Source organism: Urocampus carinirostris, chromosome 17 (genome assembly GCF_059441175.1).
Source record: "Urocampus carinirostris isolate Australia breed hairy pipefish chromosome 17, RoL_Ucar_1.0, whole genome shotgun sequence".
NCBI lineage: Eukaryota > Metazoa > Chordata > Actinopteri > Syngnathiformes > Syngnathidae > Urocampus > Urocampus carinirostris.
In genome coordinates, this window is record NC_142365.1 from 27,806,501 (window position 1) to 27,823,843 (window position 17,343).

General features: G+C 40.1%; 1 protein-coding gene and 1 pseudogene across 1 annotated transcript in view; one reads left to right on the forward strand and one right to left on the reverse strand.

The window, feature by feature from the left end:
• Window positions 1-4,724: 4,724 nt before the first annotated feature.
• LOC148349686 (protein sprouty homolog 3) overlaps window positions 4,725-17,343 on the reverse strand; it is a 29,432-nt gene continuing 16,813 nt past the window's right edge. The window contains exon 2 of the mRNA XM_088321630.1: window positions 4,725-7,810. Coding sequence (XP_088177756.1) covers window positions 6,834-7,739 — 906 coding nt within the window. The 5' untranslated portion in view covers window positions 7,740-7,810 and the 3' untranslated portion in view covers window positions 4,725-6,833. The remainder of the gene's footprint in view (window positions 7,811-17,343) is intronic.
• LOC148349687 (U2 spliceosomal RNA) lies at window positions 13,741-13,874 on the forward strand (annotated as a pseudogene).

Genomic DNA, 17,343 nt, shown 5'->3' on the forward strand with positions numbered 1-17,343 from the left:
TGAGTTTGGAAAGCTCTTTTTATTAGATGGTTGTCAGCAGCCACACCAAACAGCCAGGAAAAAAAACAACAAACAAAAATACAAACAATAGGCATACTTGTAATCTCTGCAGTGGCCTTTAACCTGTAAATAAATTAGCAAATACACCGCATCGCAATTTAACATGAAATGTTCACATACCATAACAGTAATATTTAATTTTTAGATAGACTTCTGTATATATTTGCTCCATATGCGCTCCTAAATAAAGATCTCTACAAAGAACAAACCTGATGCCAATTGTGTACCAAAGCATGTGTAGTGGTTATACCAGTGATGGGCTGTCAGGGCCTGCAAGCCTTCTCTGCCGGCCTAAAAATATCTGAATAAAGTATGTTTATGTTTTGTCCTCGAATACTTCTTGAATAGTTCCAAATTGTCCCTCAACTTTCTTTCATTGCTTCCCCCTGGCTTTGCTGCTTCCAGATTTGTGCTTTCATATTTAAGGATTTAATCAATCACATTTCAGCCATTACTTGTTGCCAGGGTCAGAAACCTACCTGGAGGCCTTCACAAAGACTTCGCGAAAACTGTTGGTTTAGCCAATCACATTTCGAGTTGACGAGTCAGTGCCCTCTAGTGGGACTTGGTAAATGTCACTGGTTTTACAAACTATGATTGGCTAGGGGGCGTTTATGAAAGTATCCCAATGAAAATGTACGGAAAAAATACAATGTCCCCTGCTTCTGTCAGAATAAATATAAAATATAACAAGTACCTCTTTACACATATCCAAGAGTATTCAAGTTTTCTTTTTTATTCAAATAAAGGGCTTTTCTCAGACATAAGCAGCCACCTCACAATTCAAAATGGTATCCGTGGTGGCTTTGCATGACATTTTTTGTTTGTTTGTTTTTTGCTAACAATTAAAAAAATAATCACATGATAGAAAAATATTTCAATGGTTGTTTTAAGCCAAAACAGAAAGTTTTAAATCTAAAAAATAGACTTTAAAAAGGATGGTACTTTGATGCCAGAATATTCGATTATTACAAGTTAATTTCGTGAAATAACATTTGTGAAAGGAATTTTAAATGTTTTTTTATGGAATTCTGTTGTCTTATTCTCATAAACTTTCTTCATAACCTTGTTATACTTTCTATTGTACTATTTGAGATTCAAAAAACTGTAACTCGATCATTCCCCCAATTTTTTAAAATTGTGATATTTTGACTTCATTGTCCAACCTTATGTTCCTTTATTATGATATCACATCATTGTTCTTGTCACATAACATTTCCCCTACAGGACTCTCTCAGAAAATAAGATATCACGACAGAGTTCTTAATTTCCTGAAATACAATTAAAAAAATAATAATATCTGGATTCATTAAAAATCAAGTGAAATCCTGCAAGTCTTATATCTGTTTGAATGTTGATGATTATGACAACACGCCAATATTCCATCTCAAATTATTAGAATATTCAGCATCATCACAATAATCATTATCTTGGCTTTGCACGTGCATTGTATGCAACTATATATTAATCAGCAATATAACAATAATAAAAGTCTTGCAATGTTTCAGTCGATTTGTAATGAATGCAGATTGTATGCATTATTGAAAATAATTTAACACAATATTGTAATTTTCTGATACAGTCTTGTGTAATATTAAGGGTACAGTGTGTTATTGCCGGCATCTAGTTGTAAAAAAGAAAGAAAGCAATATTTTCGAAGGACACTTTTGATGTTTACATTGAGTCATTCATGGGTTTGGATTTTGTATTTGTTTTTAATTATCTGATGAGTGGATGTTCCAAACAAAGTTTGGTTGGTCTTTTTGACAATGACTATAAATACCATTATCCTGAATCTGAATTAGAACTAAAACCAGGTTCCAACTGGTTAACTAACTGAGCTAATGTGTTTGATGTACCACAACACACTTTGTGATTACTCTGCTAAGTATTAACAATTATTTGAATTGCAGAGAGAGTGAATAACTCTGCAAACAAAATAATCCATCATCTTTGTGACTAAATTTCTTGAGGCCCCTTGCGTGTGGAAAAGTTTGCAAAATATCTGCATAATGGTGGGGAGGAACACTACACATTTTGCACCCGATTGGAAAATCCATTGAAAATAGCTTTTAAGTTTTGCAAAAAGTAGCATCTTGTAGTCTGGAGTTTATTGTATATTATCCTACATATCAATTGTGCATCATGTTTAATTAAATATGGAAATTAAAAAAAAAAAGAAATAAAATACCTTTAAACATGGCTAGATCATATTTGTGTATAAAAATATAATCACAAAGTAAGGTTTGAACGCAAAAAGTGGATGTTGAAAACATGCACACACATGCACGCACACATCAGGAAACCCGAGCCTCATTATTTTCCCTTCTTCTCTATCCCACCTTCTTCCCCAGTCCGCCAAAACACCGCAACTCCTTCCTGCATTCTCGTCTGGCCCATTAAGAGCAATCACGGAGATAATTGCTCGTCTGATCAACTCTCGACGGGAGGCTTTTAGCCCAGCGGCTAGCGAAAGAAAAGATGCAGGCGCGGCCAGTGGGATGAGGAAGGGGGGGCGGGGGCAAGAGATTGCAAGGGGAGGCCAGTCCATGTGATGGTGAACTTATATTGGGCGGTGGCTTGGCTAGGCGACAGAGAAACCCAACCGGACCGGCGTATGGATGTTGCAGAGAGGCTAAAAATAAGACAACAATTCCTTCTTTTTCATACACACATACACACAACCGCACTAACACACAGACTCGATGGATAAACGGCCCACTTGGCCCACCCTGTTGTTGAATAACACACCGTCGAAGACACTGTTCGGTACTGCACAAAATGTTCAAATCCCCAGCAGATTGGGGTATTATAAAAGAACAAATCCAAGTTTGGATGTAATGATCAGTGTTTGGGCTACAAAGAAACAAAAATACTTTTCTCGGTAATGAATACTGTTATGCGTTGTTGATGAAAAAATGTAGTGACTCAACTATCGTTACTAGATAGAGCAGAGGTCAGAAACCTTTTCGACCCAAAGAGCCATAAGTATTTTTTTTCAGCCACACCTTATGTTTTGGGACAAAATGCAACAAAACCGCCAAACACGCTGGCCAGACAAAAGCTAGTTCTTCAGCACATTTTATTTCACTGTGTGATGTTTGACAATTTGATACAATCTTTAAAATAATAATTATGCCAGACCCTGTATCCCATATGAATATAAATATACGACTTAAAATTTGTCTCCCTCAATTACTTAAGAGTTTTGCGGCTCATTTTGACTGTAACTTTTGTCCTACGTAGTGGTTTCAAAGCAAGGTGCAAGCAAAGTTAATTTCGCAAAATGTCACAAAATACTGCAAACGAGGATACCAACGGGTTTACCTTCAGTGCAGACGACTCTGGGCGAGGAGGAGAGAGAGTGTGCACTCCCTGCCCCTTCCTACCAAATTGTTCTAGGTGCTTTGCTAGATCCTCTGGTTGTTTAAAACTTGTTATGTGACTTTCCATCATGAGGTGTCTCAACAATGAACATTTATTGTTTAATATGCTTCCATATAAAGGCTCATTTAGTGATTTACAACCAAAATAGGGTCTGTTAGTGTGATACCTTGACTGTAAATTGTAGTTAAAATTGTGTCCTGTTTATACTGGACAAAAATCATAATGCAATCAATATTATCTTGGCTTTGCATGTGCATCATATGCAACTGTATATTAAGTAATTGTGCAAGTTCTATTTTATCCCCAAGCCATATGTACTCATGAAAGGAGCCATATATGGCTCCTGAGCTATAGGTTCCAGACCCCTGACATAGAGCATAACTGCACTACACATATAATGCAGATAGTAAATGGGATCTAATTGAAAATGTCTGCACAATTTAAATTGTCACATACAATTCTCTATGCGTTATTGATAGCCATGTTCAAATCAACCTACAAAGTACAACTGTATACAGTTATAGTGGTGCCATCTAGAGCAGGGGTCGGGAACCTATGGCTCGCGAGCCATATATGGCTCTTTCTATGAGTACCTATGGCTCAGAGACCAATTTGATTGCATGCAAAATTTCTCCATCTTGTTCAAAACCGAGATTGTCTATCCTATTAAGGTACACGTAAAGCCAAACCAAAGCTAAATGTAAGGGAAACACTTCGCAGTATATATAGGGCACGTTTTTCACTACAATTTACAGTCAAGGTGTCACACAAAAAAAGGGGGAAAAAAACTCGTTTTGGCTGTACAACGCTAAAGAATCCTTTATTTAAAAGTTCACTATATAATCTGTGTTCAGTGTTCAGATACTTTATGATGAATCCACAGAACTGTAAATACGCCAAAACACCGGAAGAGAACTTAGTCATTTGATTTGACCTTAGAACAATAAATAGATTTGATTGGGTGAGTGGGAGGGGTGGGTGGAGCTATGCAAAAAGTACAAGCATTCCCTCCCATCTCTCGCCAAAGGTAAGCTCCCTATTCTCAGAATGTTGTGACGTTTTTACAAAATAAATGCTTGCATCTGGTTTTAAAACCAATATGTATGAAAAAAAGGAGTTAAACCGATCTTGAGTAATTGCAAGAAAGAGACAAGTTTAAAGTGGTCTGTTTGTTGAATTTGGGACAGGGGCTCTGGCATTATTCTCTTTTCATAATTTTTATCAAATCATCAAAAATAAATGTTCTGAAGACTAAGCTTTTGTCTGGGGCGCGGGTTTAGCAATTTAGTAAATTTGTCTCATAATATATGGTGTGGCTCTTTCCCAAAATAAAATTAATATTTTTTGCTTTTATGGCTCTTTGAGTCAAAAAGGTTCCCGACCCCGGATCTAGAGCATGAAATACGAGGACGCTGAAATACTGTATATCATAGAAAAACCCTCCCTAAAGTGTATACTCGCATCTTGGCCGAATTTACAACCATAGAATAAAATACTCAGGCAGTCATCTTATATGCGCATATTTCGTTGTGTGTCACCAGTCGGGAATTTTAGGCAGCGATTCAGGGAGGGGCCATCGCTTATACACGAAAACAAAATCAACTGTAAAGCTAAGTGTTCATTTGCAAGCTCTCAAGACTATAGTGGAAATGTTAAGGCTTCACTGATTCCTCGGGTTTCTTTATGCACTTTTAGGGGGTCGGCTTTTATGCGAGTTTGTACAGTAATTTGTACCTACAGTAGATAGTCACTCTCGGAGTAACCAGCTCCTTTTTGAGTGAGACATAAATCCTGGAGGTAACATAGTTACTTTTAAGATGAAGTAACAAGTAACGGTAACTAACTACTTTTTTCAGTATCGCACCCAACACTGTTGGTAAAATATGAGTTAAGAAGCAAAATCCACACATTACTATACTTTTTTTTTTTTTTTGGGGGGGGGGGGCATTTTGAGAGTCTGTGTCGATGGATGATGAGATTAATATCAGATAACAACTAATCAAAATTCCCCTGATATCTGAAGGAGCACTAAAGCCTGTGTAACATTTATGACATATATAAAATAGATTCCATATTATCATCAATCATCGCCATCTTTCAAATTTGAATCCTCGTGGAATAGATAAAAAACAAGTAGTTTTTGCACCTTAACTCTTAACACAAAATGGTTTTTCTAGACTTGTGGTGGCCCATGGAAAATTATAAAGTTTAGAAATCATTTGGTTTGATTTATAATTTAAATTCAATGGTTGTAGTACATTCAACTCACTGGTGTAATATGTAGTATTCTGAGAAAAGATAGGGTCATAAGGGAAGATGTGACCATCAGATCCTGCAGAAAACAGGAAGCTAACTTGAATATGATTTATTTTTCCAACTGATGACCAGTTTTGCAGCAGAAAATCAAGGCTAGCAGCAACGTTATGCGGATTGTAATGTTTCAGATGGCTGGAGCACAACACCTTAGTCTTAATTAGGGAGTTTTTTAAGTGTGTGTACATCGGAAGTTGCCAGCAACTTTTGCGAAGTACCATTTCTACTCTGGGGTCAGTGTCAAATTGTGCAAGAAATCTAAAGATTTAAGGGTTCTACCATGACTTGGGATGGGCAAATATTCAGTTGCCATCATTTTTTAAAGGGTGGTCCAGGTCTTTGCCTTAGGCGTGGGGATTTTAAACGAATTCCCTCCCTACAAATGAAGTTATTACAATTGAGATAGATAGGTGTCACTTTTTGTAAGGGGATGTTAAGTGTTCCAGGTGTGTGCTAAAGTCTGAATCTACTATCGGGGACGTTCGACAGCAAATTTAACCAAAAGTAATTTTTATAAACCGGGTTTCAGAGATGTGAAATGTAAAACGTGTTATTTTTGGTGGCTGATCTCGTATAAATCCCACAATTCTAACAATTATTATTTGACTCGTTGACCGGACACTTTTGTGCAGTACCATCTGCCCAACTAGTACAAATAAGCTTAATGGCATCAAGAATCTACTCAGTGTCTGGTTTTCGGGGTGTGTCGAAGCCATCCAGATTTAAATGATCAGTTTTTCGGCCTTCAGATTTTCAGTAGAAACATCTACATTTGGTTATCTGTTGTGGTAGAACCATCAGTCCTCCATCCAGTCTGTGGTATGGTTGCCGACCACAGCGGGTCAAGAGGGAGACTGTTAATAAATAAATGCAAGTCAGACATCCTGATTGAGCAGAAGAAGGAAGGTTAGCTCTGTTCAGTTATTTCCTTCTTCAGGTTCAGCTTTAAGTTTCCAAGGCAAACAGGCACAGTAAAGCTTTTGGTCCCTTTGAAATTAGAGATCAGGTGGATGCATACAAGGTAGGTGAGCACAAGTTACAATTAGCATCTTGTTGCCCCCAATCCCGGTCTGTCATAGAGACTTCTCCACAGCCTTGCTGAGTGAGGAATGACCAGGGTTGGTATTTGAAGCAGAGATCTTGCGGCACACAGTGTTGGTGTTGCTGCACCTGCAACCGGGTCGCGTTGCCCGGTCGTGGGCACAGCGGCACAGGGCGAGGCACAGCCGGGCAGGAGGGTAGCAGCAAAGGCAGGGCAGACAGAGAGCTAAGAGGCTCATTGTGCCCCAACGGGCCAGGGCATGGGCTGGGGTGCAGGAGCAAGGCCTGTCAGCGCAGTTGTCATCATCGTCCTGCGCAGAGCAATGGTAGAAAAGCCCCTTGATACAGCACAGGCAGGTACCGTACTCCACCGCGCTCTCTGCAGAACACAGGCAGCGCTCCCCACAGGCCCAGCAGGAAGGCAGATGGCGTGGGGCACAGCATTCGTGGCATTTGCATCGGGCGCAGCGCTCACAGATGAACTGGTGCCGGCCCAGCTCATTCTCAGCAAGAATTTTGCTTAAAGAGGAGTCGGGCTTGAGGTCCCCTTTGGGCTGAGTGCGCACCACTGAGACCAATCCCGAGTGTGAGGGTGTCAGGCCCGCCAGAAGCCTCTGGTCTGAGCTTGCACTGGTCCGGGACATCGAAGAGCTTACGGTGCTGGAGCGGCTGATGCGGGACATGTGTGTGTGCTGCTGACTTTGGCTCCGGGGCAAGGCAGCATGGCGAGGTTGAGAGTGCTGCGAATATATTCCATTAGGGTGTCGTTCGTCATGGGTGTAGAAAAACCCGGACTGGGAGGCCAGTTCTAGGGCTACCGGACGGTCCACGTAGTTGTTGTGGGACCGGATGGCACGGATCTGGTCAAGCGACAGCACCGGGACCTGTTGGAGGTCCAGTCCATCCAAATCCATCCTAAAGGAATGAGCAGGCTCCATGTCCGAGAACCACAGTAGGTGACCCCAGGGCAAATGGCACCAGGCCGATGCTCACGGGACATCTGATAGACCTGCAAACACGGGAGTCACAAAACAAGAGTATTAGTTCACTTGCTGCTGATAATGTTATCTCACAATCTGTAGCAAGTGCTAACTAACGAACAAACTCAATAACTACAATCAGGAGTTGCAGTCAGGACATTTCAAATACATCCTTTTAAGTAACTAAACATGTGATGTTGTGAAGTATTCATACTCACTTGTTGTCTAATAAACAAGCAAACAAACCATAACAAATAACCAGGCTTAATTAAAGTCCAGTTCAAACTTTATACACTCTGCAATCTAAAGGCTCAGCTGACAGGAAAGCTACCTGAATAACTAATTTACTATAAAGCTTGCTGCTAAAAATCGGAAAAAAAATAATTAATTGACGCTGCAAATGAAGAAAATATACGATAGAATTCATACAATAGATTTGGTCAGTGCTTCTGGTATAGTTTAGGGCAGCAGAAAGTGCCTTGTGTCCTTGCATAAATTAGCCTGGATGTCAGATTGACGCTCTGGATAGGAAAATAAGGATGAGCACAGGAAATGCACGGGCAGCAAAGTAGAGTCAATTGAATAAAAGCTCCAGATGAATGGATAAGCAGACAAAGACAAAAGCAGAAATCTATCATTAAAGATGGCGATAGCTTCTGAGGTTATCTTGGGCTACGTTAAAATGTTGATAAAGCAAAGATGAAAAACAAAAACAAGATTTTCATTTTTCTGTTTGTTGACTTCAATGGGGTTCATTAAAAAAAAACATGTATTTACTTTGAGCTTCTTTTTTTTTGTTACATTGCCAAAACACAGTGAGCCTACCTAGTTGATTTAGAGGCTAAGTTGACATATACATGTGAATTGCTCTGCTAGCCACATTACAAATTATGTACAGGACTGTCTCAGAAAATTAGAATATTGTGATAAAGTTCTTTATTTTCTGAAATGCAATTAAAAAACAAAAATGTCATACATTCTGGATTCATTACACATCAACTGAACTATTTCAAGCCTTTTATAATTTGAATATTGCTGATTTTGTCTTACAGCTGAAAAAAACTCAAAAATCCTATCTCAAAATATTAGAATACTTCCTCAGACCAAGTAAAAAATAATTCTATAACAGCAAAACTAAATCAAACATTTGAAAATGTCCATTGATGCACTCAGTACTTGGTTGGGAATCATTTTGCACGGATTACTGCATCAATCCTGCGTGGCATGGAGGCAATCAGCCTGTGGCATTGCTGAGGTGTTATTGATGCCCAGGATGCTTCGATAGCGGCCTTCAGCTCATTTGCATTTGTAGGTCTGGCGTCTTTCATCTTCTTCTTAACTATACCCCACAAATTCTCGATGGGGTTCATCAGGTCAGGGGAATTAGCAGGCCAATCAAGGACAGTGATGCCATGGTCAGTGCACCAGTTACTGGTGGTTTTGGCACTGTGGGCAGGTGCCAGATCATGCTGGAAAATGAAATCCTCATCTCCATAGAGCTTTTCAGCAGATGGAAGCATGTAGTGCTCTAAAATCTCTTGGTACACAGTTGCATTTACTCTGGACTTGATGAAACACAGTGGACCAACACCAGCAGCTGACATGGCTCCCCAAACCATTGCTGACTGTGGGAACTTCACACTGGATTTCAAGCAACTTGGATTTTGCTCCTCTCCAGCCTCTCTCCAGACTCTGGCGCCTTGACTTCCAAATGAAATGCAAAACTTGCTTTCGTCTGAAAAGAGGACTTTGGACGACTCTGCAACTGTCCAGTGCTTCTTCTCCATAGCCCAAGTCAGACGCTTCTTCGGTTGTCTTGAGTTCAGAAGTGGCTTGACCATGGGAATACGGCTATTGTAGCCCATTTCCCGGACACGTCTGTGAACTGTGGCTTTTGATACCTGGACTCTAGCTTCAGCCCACTGTCTTTGAAGCTCCCCCAAATTCTGGAAGCGGCTCTTCTTCACAATTTTGTTAAGGCTGCGGTCATCTCTCTTGGTTGTGCAACGTTTCGGGCCACATTTTTCCCTTCCAACAGACTTTTTGTGGATATGCTTTGAAACTGCACTCTGTGAACAGCCTGCTCTTTGAGAAATTTATTTTTGTGTCTTACCCTCCTGATGGAGGGTATCAATGATGGTCCTCTGGACAGCAGTCAGATCAGCAGTCTTCCCCATACTTGTGATTTAGTTTACTGAACCAAGCTGAGTGTTTTTAAGGTTCAGGAAACCCTCGCAAGGTGTTTCGAGTTAATTAGATGATTCAGGTGATTAGTTGAATAGCCTACTTGTATACTTTTTCATGATATTCAAATATTTTGAGATAGGATTTTTGAGTTTTCTTAAGTTGTAAGCCAAATTCAGCAATATTAAAATAATAAAAGGCTTGAAATAGTTCAGTTGATGTGTAATGAATCCAGAATGTATGACATTTTTGTTTTTTTAATTGCATTAGAGAAAATAGAGAACTTTATCACAATATTCTAATTTTCTGAGACAGTCCTGTATGTTTATTTCCAGAACTTTGGTTGTAAGAGAGCTTACAAATTTACAAGATAACTCACAAATAAGCTGAATATGCGTATATTTATCTTTGCTCAGTTATTAGAAGATAATGAGTGGGCAAGCTAAATATTTTCAAAGTTAGATGTTGTGATATAATAAGGTTTCGTCGCTTTTAAGCAAACAAGAATATACACTATTGTCCTAACATATTTAGTTTACCAAGCTACAAAACAACATAACCCAACAAACATTTTATTTTCGAGAACATTTGATACTAAAAGGCATACCATGCAAAAAATAACTGACTTTAAATGAATTTTAACACAAGCATAGTACTCGGTAAGTGATATGGTAAATGCTTCTGGTAAACTACCCAATAAGTCTGTGATATTTTTTACCCATTAACTGTCAGCATTGATAAAATGAGTCTTTTGCATCTACAGTATAGTCGTCAATCGCAGGCTAGCTTGAATGTATCTTTGACGTCTATAGTAGTCTATGGCAGCGGAGGAGTTATCTATCAATACCGCGTCTTGAAGGAGTCAGCAAAATGAACAGAATTTGATCAAAATTTTCCAGTCTTAGTGAAATGTAACAAAAAAGGTACGCTTGTTCTGTGCTTAGGTCATTTATTTTATGTGTCTGTACTTCATTATGTACTACTTTTAAAGGGTCGGCGTTCATAATTTGACTGGATGTTGCCGTATTGTGTAGTGCAACCTAAGACAAGCGCTTAAAGCATTAAGAAGATACAAACTACGAAGTGAAAGTGAACAAGCCGCACCCTACTTTTCTTTTTTTTTTTTTTTGTCCAGCCTTTTCGAGGTTTTTGGGTACCCGTAGCAGCAAGACGGTGGACAATTATTTAAGTTCCTTCTAGTTGAGGCTCATGTTATGTCAAATAACCAATTTCTCAACATGCAGGTAATATTAAAACTGCATTTTTATTTGATAGTTAATGTATTTTTGCTTATTTTTCAAATCAGTATTGTTTCTGTTTTTGATGTTTTTTCTTCCCACTAGTTGGTGTTAAATAACAAACATTGTCCGTTTAAGGTGTACTTTCTCCTATTGCTCTAATACATTTGAGAACAAGTATTGGATTTTTCCTAAAATACTTTTTAAAGTACTTTATGTCTGCCTTTTTTTGTCAATATTTGTCTTGACAAAGATTTGTCCAGACTTATGCAAAACTGATTTTGGTTTAAACTGCCTAGCATCAAGAAAACAATCATAATTTGCCAATCCGTCTTTCCACCAATCATAACTCAGTAATTGTTTTGCTGGCAAAAGACAACCTTCTTGACCTTTATTATAAAGAAAGTTTTTGTTGAGACTAGGAAACAAGCTTTTTGATGAATAATTTAATTTGATTGGGTTCTTGGTCTCTGTGAATTTTAAATGTTAAAAATAAGCTTAAGAGTGTGATTTAAGAGAGTTATGTTTACAAATATTATATTTTTCACACTCAAGTATACAGAGGGCCAGAACTCAAACCACACCTTTGGTCGTGGGCCGAACAGGATAAATATTTATAGAATACACTAAAACTTGCCTTTTTAAGAAAAAATTACTTTAAAAAATATGAATTTAAAAACAGTCGGGAATATCATTCCAGAATAAACAAACGTAAAAATTAAATGAATTAAAAATCGTTGCTCTCCATAAAAATATCTCCTGTCCTGAAAAAACCGAAATAAAAATAAAATTTGTGCTTTTCACTTTGGGAATTTGCTATGGTGAAAAACATCTTCATATTCTTCTTTAACCTTTCAACTTTCTGTATCCTTTCTCTGGATTCAAGTTTTTCAGCTTACTCTGAAATTTTGTCTTGTAGTGCCGTTTTACATTAAATTCCTTAGTTACGGCCACAAAAGCTCCATAAATAAGGGGCCGGTCACACAGCCGTTTGCGGCTGAATCACGGCTAAAATTTTGCGTTTTTTTTTTGCCCGTGGTTGCCCGGGATGGAAAATGCGCAAATTTGGCCAACCCGCTGTTCATCTGTGGTATGGCCGGAAAAAAGACGCCGGCGACTGTTCCGCTTCCTCATCGCGTCATTTCTGCGTCATTTTCTCGTGTGGACCACGGGTATAAAAGCTCCCGAGCCGGTGTTGTGCCCAAATCCGACTCCTACGCAACAGGCTCACCCCCCCTACCCCCTCACGTGAACGCGCATTCTGCTGCGATCGCTTTTGACTTTTTCATCCGCGTTAACAAACGCATTTTGTAGAATACGATCGCACTTTATTGTTTAAATTAACGCGTTATATAGACTAGGATCTCCCACTTGTTATAATTATCTCGTTTTATAGTTTTAATAAGCGTTTTATATAGAATAGGATCGCTTTCGTTGGAAGCGCAGCAGAATGCGCGTTCACGCGATGGGGGGGAGGATTTTATATACGGTGTGCATTACTGTCCGATTACGTTCACAACAGAAGCAAAGACGGAGTGGATTAAGTTGTATTACATTTCCAACTAATGCAAGACGATGTGGTTTTAGTTATATGTTCGCCATTACCTTACTTAAAAGTGAGATAAAACGAGGTAAATGTGGTTGTATTAGCGAGGGGATGCAAATCACGGCACCGGGCTGTAGCAATCTTAACCGCACAAGACACAGTCCCGTAAAGATCAAGATTTCAAGCTATGGCACCAATTTTATTTTGTTATCCTGAGAAGAATTGCCAAGAAATAAATATGGATTAAGACGAGTACACTACGTTGACAGGGGGGGGGGGGGGGGTTCGGGGAGATCGTTCTATCTTCTTTATTCATTATCCATATCGATCAGTTCATAATACGCTACAAAGCTCAGGAGCCGGGACTCTTACTCTCAACCAAAAGGCTAAACTAAGGTCTCGGATTTTAAGTTATGCTGCGAATGCACCGAAAGATTTATTCGAAATGAAGAGAAACTACGCTGACGGGGATCCATGTTCACCCCCTTGACGTCACGAGCACAAATGACGTGTGCTCGGCATTCGCGCTGTTTATACGTGGAGAAAGGCGTTTGACTGTCACACGCGTAACACGCTAATTTCACGTAATAACACCGCGATACAGGCGCAGAACATGCTATTACCATGCTCCACCTACGATTACCCGCTGAAATTTCCCATCCTACCCATGTGTAAGCACGCCCTGGCCGCGGCCAGAGCACGTCGTTCTGCGTCATTTCTGCGTCATTACCTCGTGTTGACCACGTGTGCGGCACGCGGTTTAACACGTGCTCAAACTTTTGAGCAGCTCAAAAGTTTTGAACGCGGCCAACCACGTGAAAATTTCCGACCGCGAGTAAAGCACTGCTCTATCTCGTCTATATGGCGGTCTCAAAACGTCCGACTGCGCTCAACAGCATCTGCTTCACGGCCAGAAATTTCTGGCCGTCTGCTTCACGGCCAGAAGTTTACGGCGCTGATGCTAGTTCCTTAGCTTGGCCAGGCTTTAGGGCTAGCTTGGCCTTTTGGCCGTACCTCTTGCCATGATCTTTAATTTTTGCATTTCGGAGATGGAATAAGAGCTTGCTCTGTCCACTCCACGCATCGGCCCGGTATTGCAGTACCTCCGGGAACGGTGCATTCGCAATGATCGCAGCAAGGCTTTAGGGCTAGGACCTTAGCTTGGCCTTTTGGCTGAGAGTAAGTGTCCCGGCTCCTAGGCTTTGTAGCGTATTATGAACTGACCGATAACGGATAATGGATAATGAATAACGAAGATAGAACAATAACCCTTAAAAACCCCAAAACCCCGTGGTTCAGCCTCAGTGCGCTCGTGAAAGGCTGTGTGCCCGCGCTCTGAAGATTTGAGCAGCGCGAAATTAGCGCTGCCACCCGCGCGCGAATTTCCGACTGCGTGTTAAGCACCGCTGTATCTCGTCTGAATGGCGATCTTAATGCGTCCAATGGCGTCCGCCTCGAATGCAGAAATTTCTGGCCGTGAATCAGCCGCAAATGTCTGTGTGACCGGCCCCTAAGACACACGGGTTTACCGGCAATGTCAGTCAACATAATTTTCTCGGCCATTGTGGTTTTTAGCATCCGAGTATAGTTTGGAAGTTATCAGCATTATATAGTAGATAAGTATATAAAATGATCACGGGCCGGATATAATTGTACGCCGGGCCGGATGTGGCCCGCGGGCCGTGAGTTTGACACCTGTGCTCTAAAGCGCACCATTAGTATTAGGAGCAGCCCCTCAACATAGTCTTTTGTCATATTTTTTTGCATACATAATGCACACTAAACTAAGACAACAGAAATATCTACCGTGTGTATGGTACTTATGAATGCAATGTTTTAATGGATGCTGCTGATCAAACTGCAACAGGACTAAGACCAAAGTCAAACACACCACGTTACTACCAGACCACGAATGGTATGTAAGACATAAAATGGCATTAGAGCTTATCCTTTTATAACACTTTTACTCACGGTGCCAGCAACACTGATTTGCATAGTGCATTCTGACAGGTTAAACAGACCACTTCTTCACCTGTGCGTAAAAAAAACTCACTTGAATACCTATGTGTATGTAAAAGAGCTTGTATAGTATTTTGTTAAAATGCTTTCTGTTTTTCTCCATTTTCTAACATTTGTTGGTGAAGAAATGGAGAGAATGTTTAAACCAATGGTTCCCAAACTTTTGCAGGCTGGCGCCCCCTTGGCTCCCCAGTGAATTCCTAGCGCCCCCCCCCCAAGACACATATAAAAACAAACACCTCTTTCTTGATATTTGGTATGCTACAAAGGATCCAATTTCTCAGACATGTTTCTGTGCAGTTCATCCGGGTGTGTATAATACACTTGAAGGTCATTGTCTGGTATGTCTTTTTTCTTATCCAATTCAGAGAGGCTTGGGAACTGGTAGAGTGCATGGCGAGCTATGTTTCGTTTAAACAACTGTAACTTCGCCAGCGAAGTGGAGATAGCTGATTTAGCTTTAATTAGGTTGACCCCATTTCCTTGCAGCCGCGAATTATCTTCATTGAACTTTTTGAATATATCTACCAAATAAGCAATGCCATACTTCATGTTTCTTACTTCAGCACACAGAACAAAATTAGAGTCGTGGAAGAATTCAATAACTGTATCAAACAGTCCACTGACTCGTCCTGCTGCACGTGCTGTGTACAAATCGTCAAACAAACGTTCGAACTTCTGACTTCGAACTAACGCCCTCCTACCCCCGACACCCCCACCCCCCCTGTCCAACCCCCCAGATCTATCAACCACCCTCAGGGGGGCAGTACCGCCCACTTTGGGAAACAGTGGTTTAAACAATGAGAACGCAATATGTAAATCAGTGTTCCTGACACCTTGAATACAAACAGTGTGACAATGAGATATTGTATATTGCCTTATCATATGACATCACAAGTGCAGTAATGTACCGTAAAACTTGGTAAGGCATTTCACTCTTCTCTACTTGCGTAACGGGTCATATGGCACACTTTCAAGTTTTGAGACAAATTTGGATTTTAGATGCGCCTAATAGTGTGCAATATGTGGCATTCATCTTTTTGTATGGTAGAATAATACCTGGCTTTATATTTTTGAATACATATATAGAAAATATCTTATATGAAACTTTTTGTTCCCATTCGTGAACAAAGTTGTTAAAAAACAAAATCATGTAAGAGAAGCTTGTGTTAGCAATGCAGTAATATGAGCAAGGCCCTTGTAGTGGTGCTAGGGGAGTATCAGTGTGACTGGACACACACTGAAAGATGCACTGAGAGCCTCTTGATTCTATATGAACAGCTTTTCATGACTCACGGGCAGGGTTGGGACTAATGCGACACAAAGGAACGTGTTCCTGGAACGAAAATTACTTTTCTTGGTAAGGAGTACTGTTACGCGTTATTAATAAAATTCTGTAACAACCGTCACTACAAAATGGTGCATTACTACACTACTTATTAAAAGCAGGATTTGAAATATGGTGTTCTCTGATTATTGGACACTCCTGCTTCCTTCACAATGTCACCTACAACCCTCAGTCCTTCAAAAACTTTAAGAATGAATGGGCGAGTTTATATCTACTTACAAATTTACTACATGCAATATAGTTGCAGTGGCGCCGTCCCAACATTAGAGTATGCTGAATTTCTCCAAATGGAGATATTCGCCTTAGTGTTTGTACAGTGGCTTGCGAAACTATTTGGCCCCCTTTAACTTTGTGACCTTTTGCCACATTTCGGACTTCAAACAAAAAGATATAAAACTGTAATTTATTGTAAAGCATCAACAATAAGTGGGACACAATCATAAAGTGGAAAACACTTTATTGGATATTTTATACTTTTTTAACAAATAAAGCACAAAAAAGTGGGTGTGCAAAATTATTCACCCCCATTGAGTTAATACTTTCTAACACCACCTTTTGCTGCGATTACAGCTACAAGTCGCTTAGGGTATGTCTCTACCATTTTTGCACATCGAAAAACTGATATTTTTGCCCATTCCCGCTTGCAATACAGCTCAAGCTCAGTGAGGTTGGATGGAAAGTGTTTGTGAACAGCAGTTTTAAGTTCTTTGCACAGATTCTCAAATGGATTGAGGTCTGGACTTTGACTTGGCCATTCTAACACCGTGATATGTTTTTCAGTGAACCATTGCATTGTAGCTTTCGCTTTATGTTTTGGATCATTGTTTTGTTGGAAGACAAATCTCCGTCCCAGTCTCAGGTCTTTTGCGGAGTCCATCGGGTTTTCTTCCAGAAGGGTCCTGTAATTGGCTCCATCCATCTTACCATCAATTTTAACCATCTCACCTGTCCCTGCTGAAGAAAAGCAGGCCCAAACCATGATGCTGCCACCACCATGTTTGACTGTGGGGATGGTGTGTTGAGGGTGATGAGCTGTGCTGCTTTTACGCCAAACATAACGTCTTGCATTGTTGCCAAAAAGTTCAATTTTGGTCTCATCTGACCAGAGCACCTTCTTTCACATGTTGGGTGTGTCTCCCACGTGGCTTGTGGAAAACTTTAAACGAGACTTTTTATGGATATCTTTTAGAAATGGCTTCCTTTTTGCCACTCTGCCATAAGGGCCAG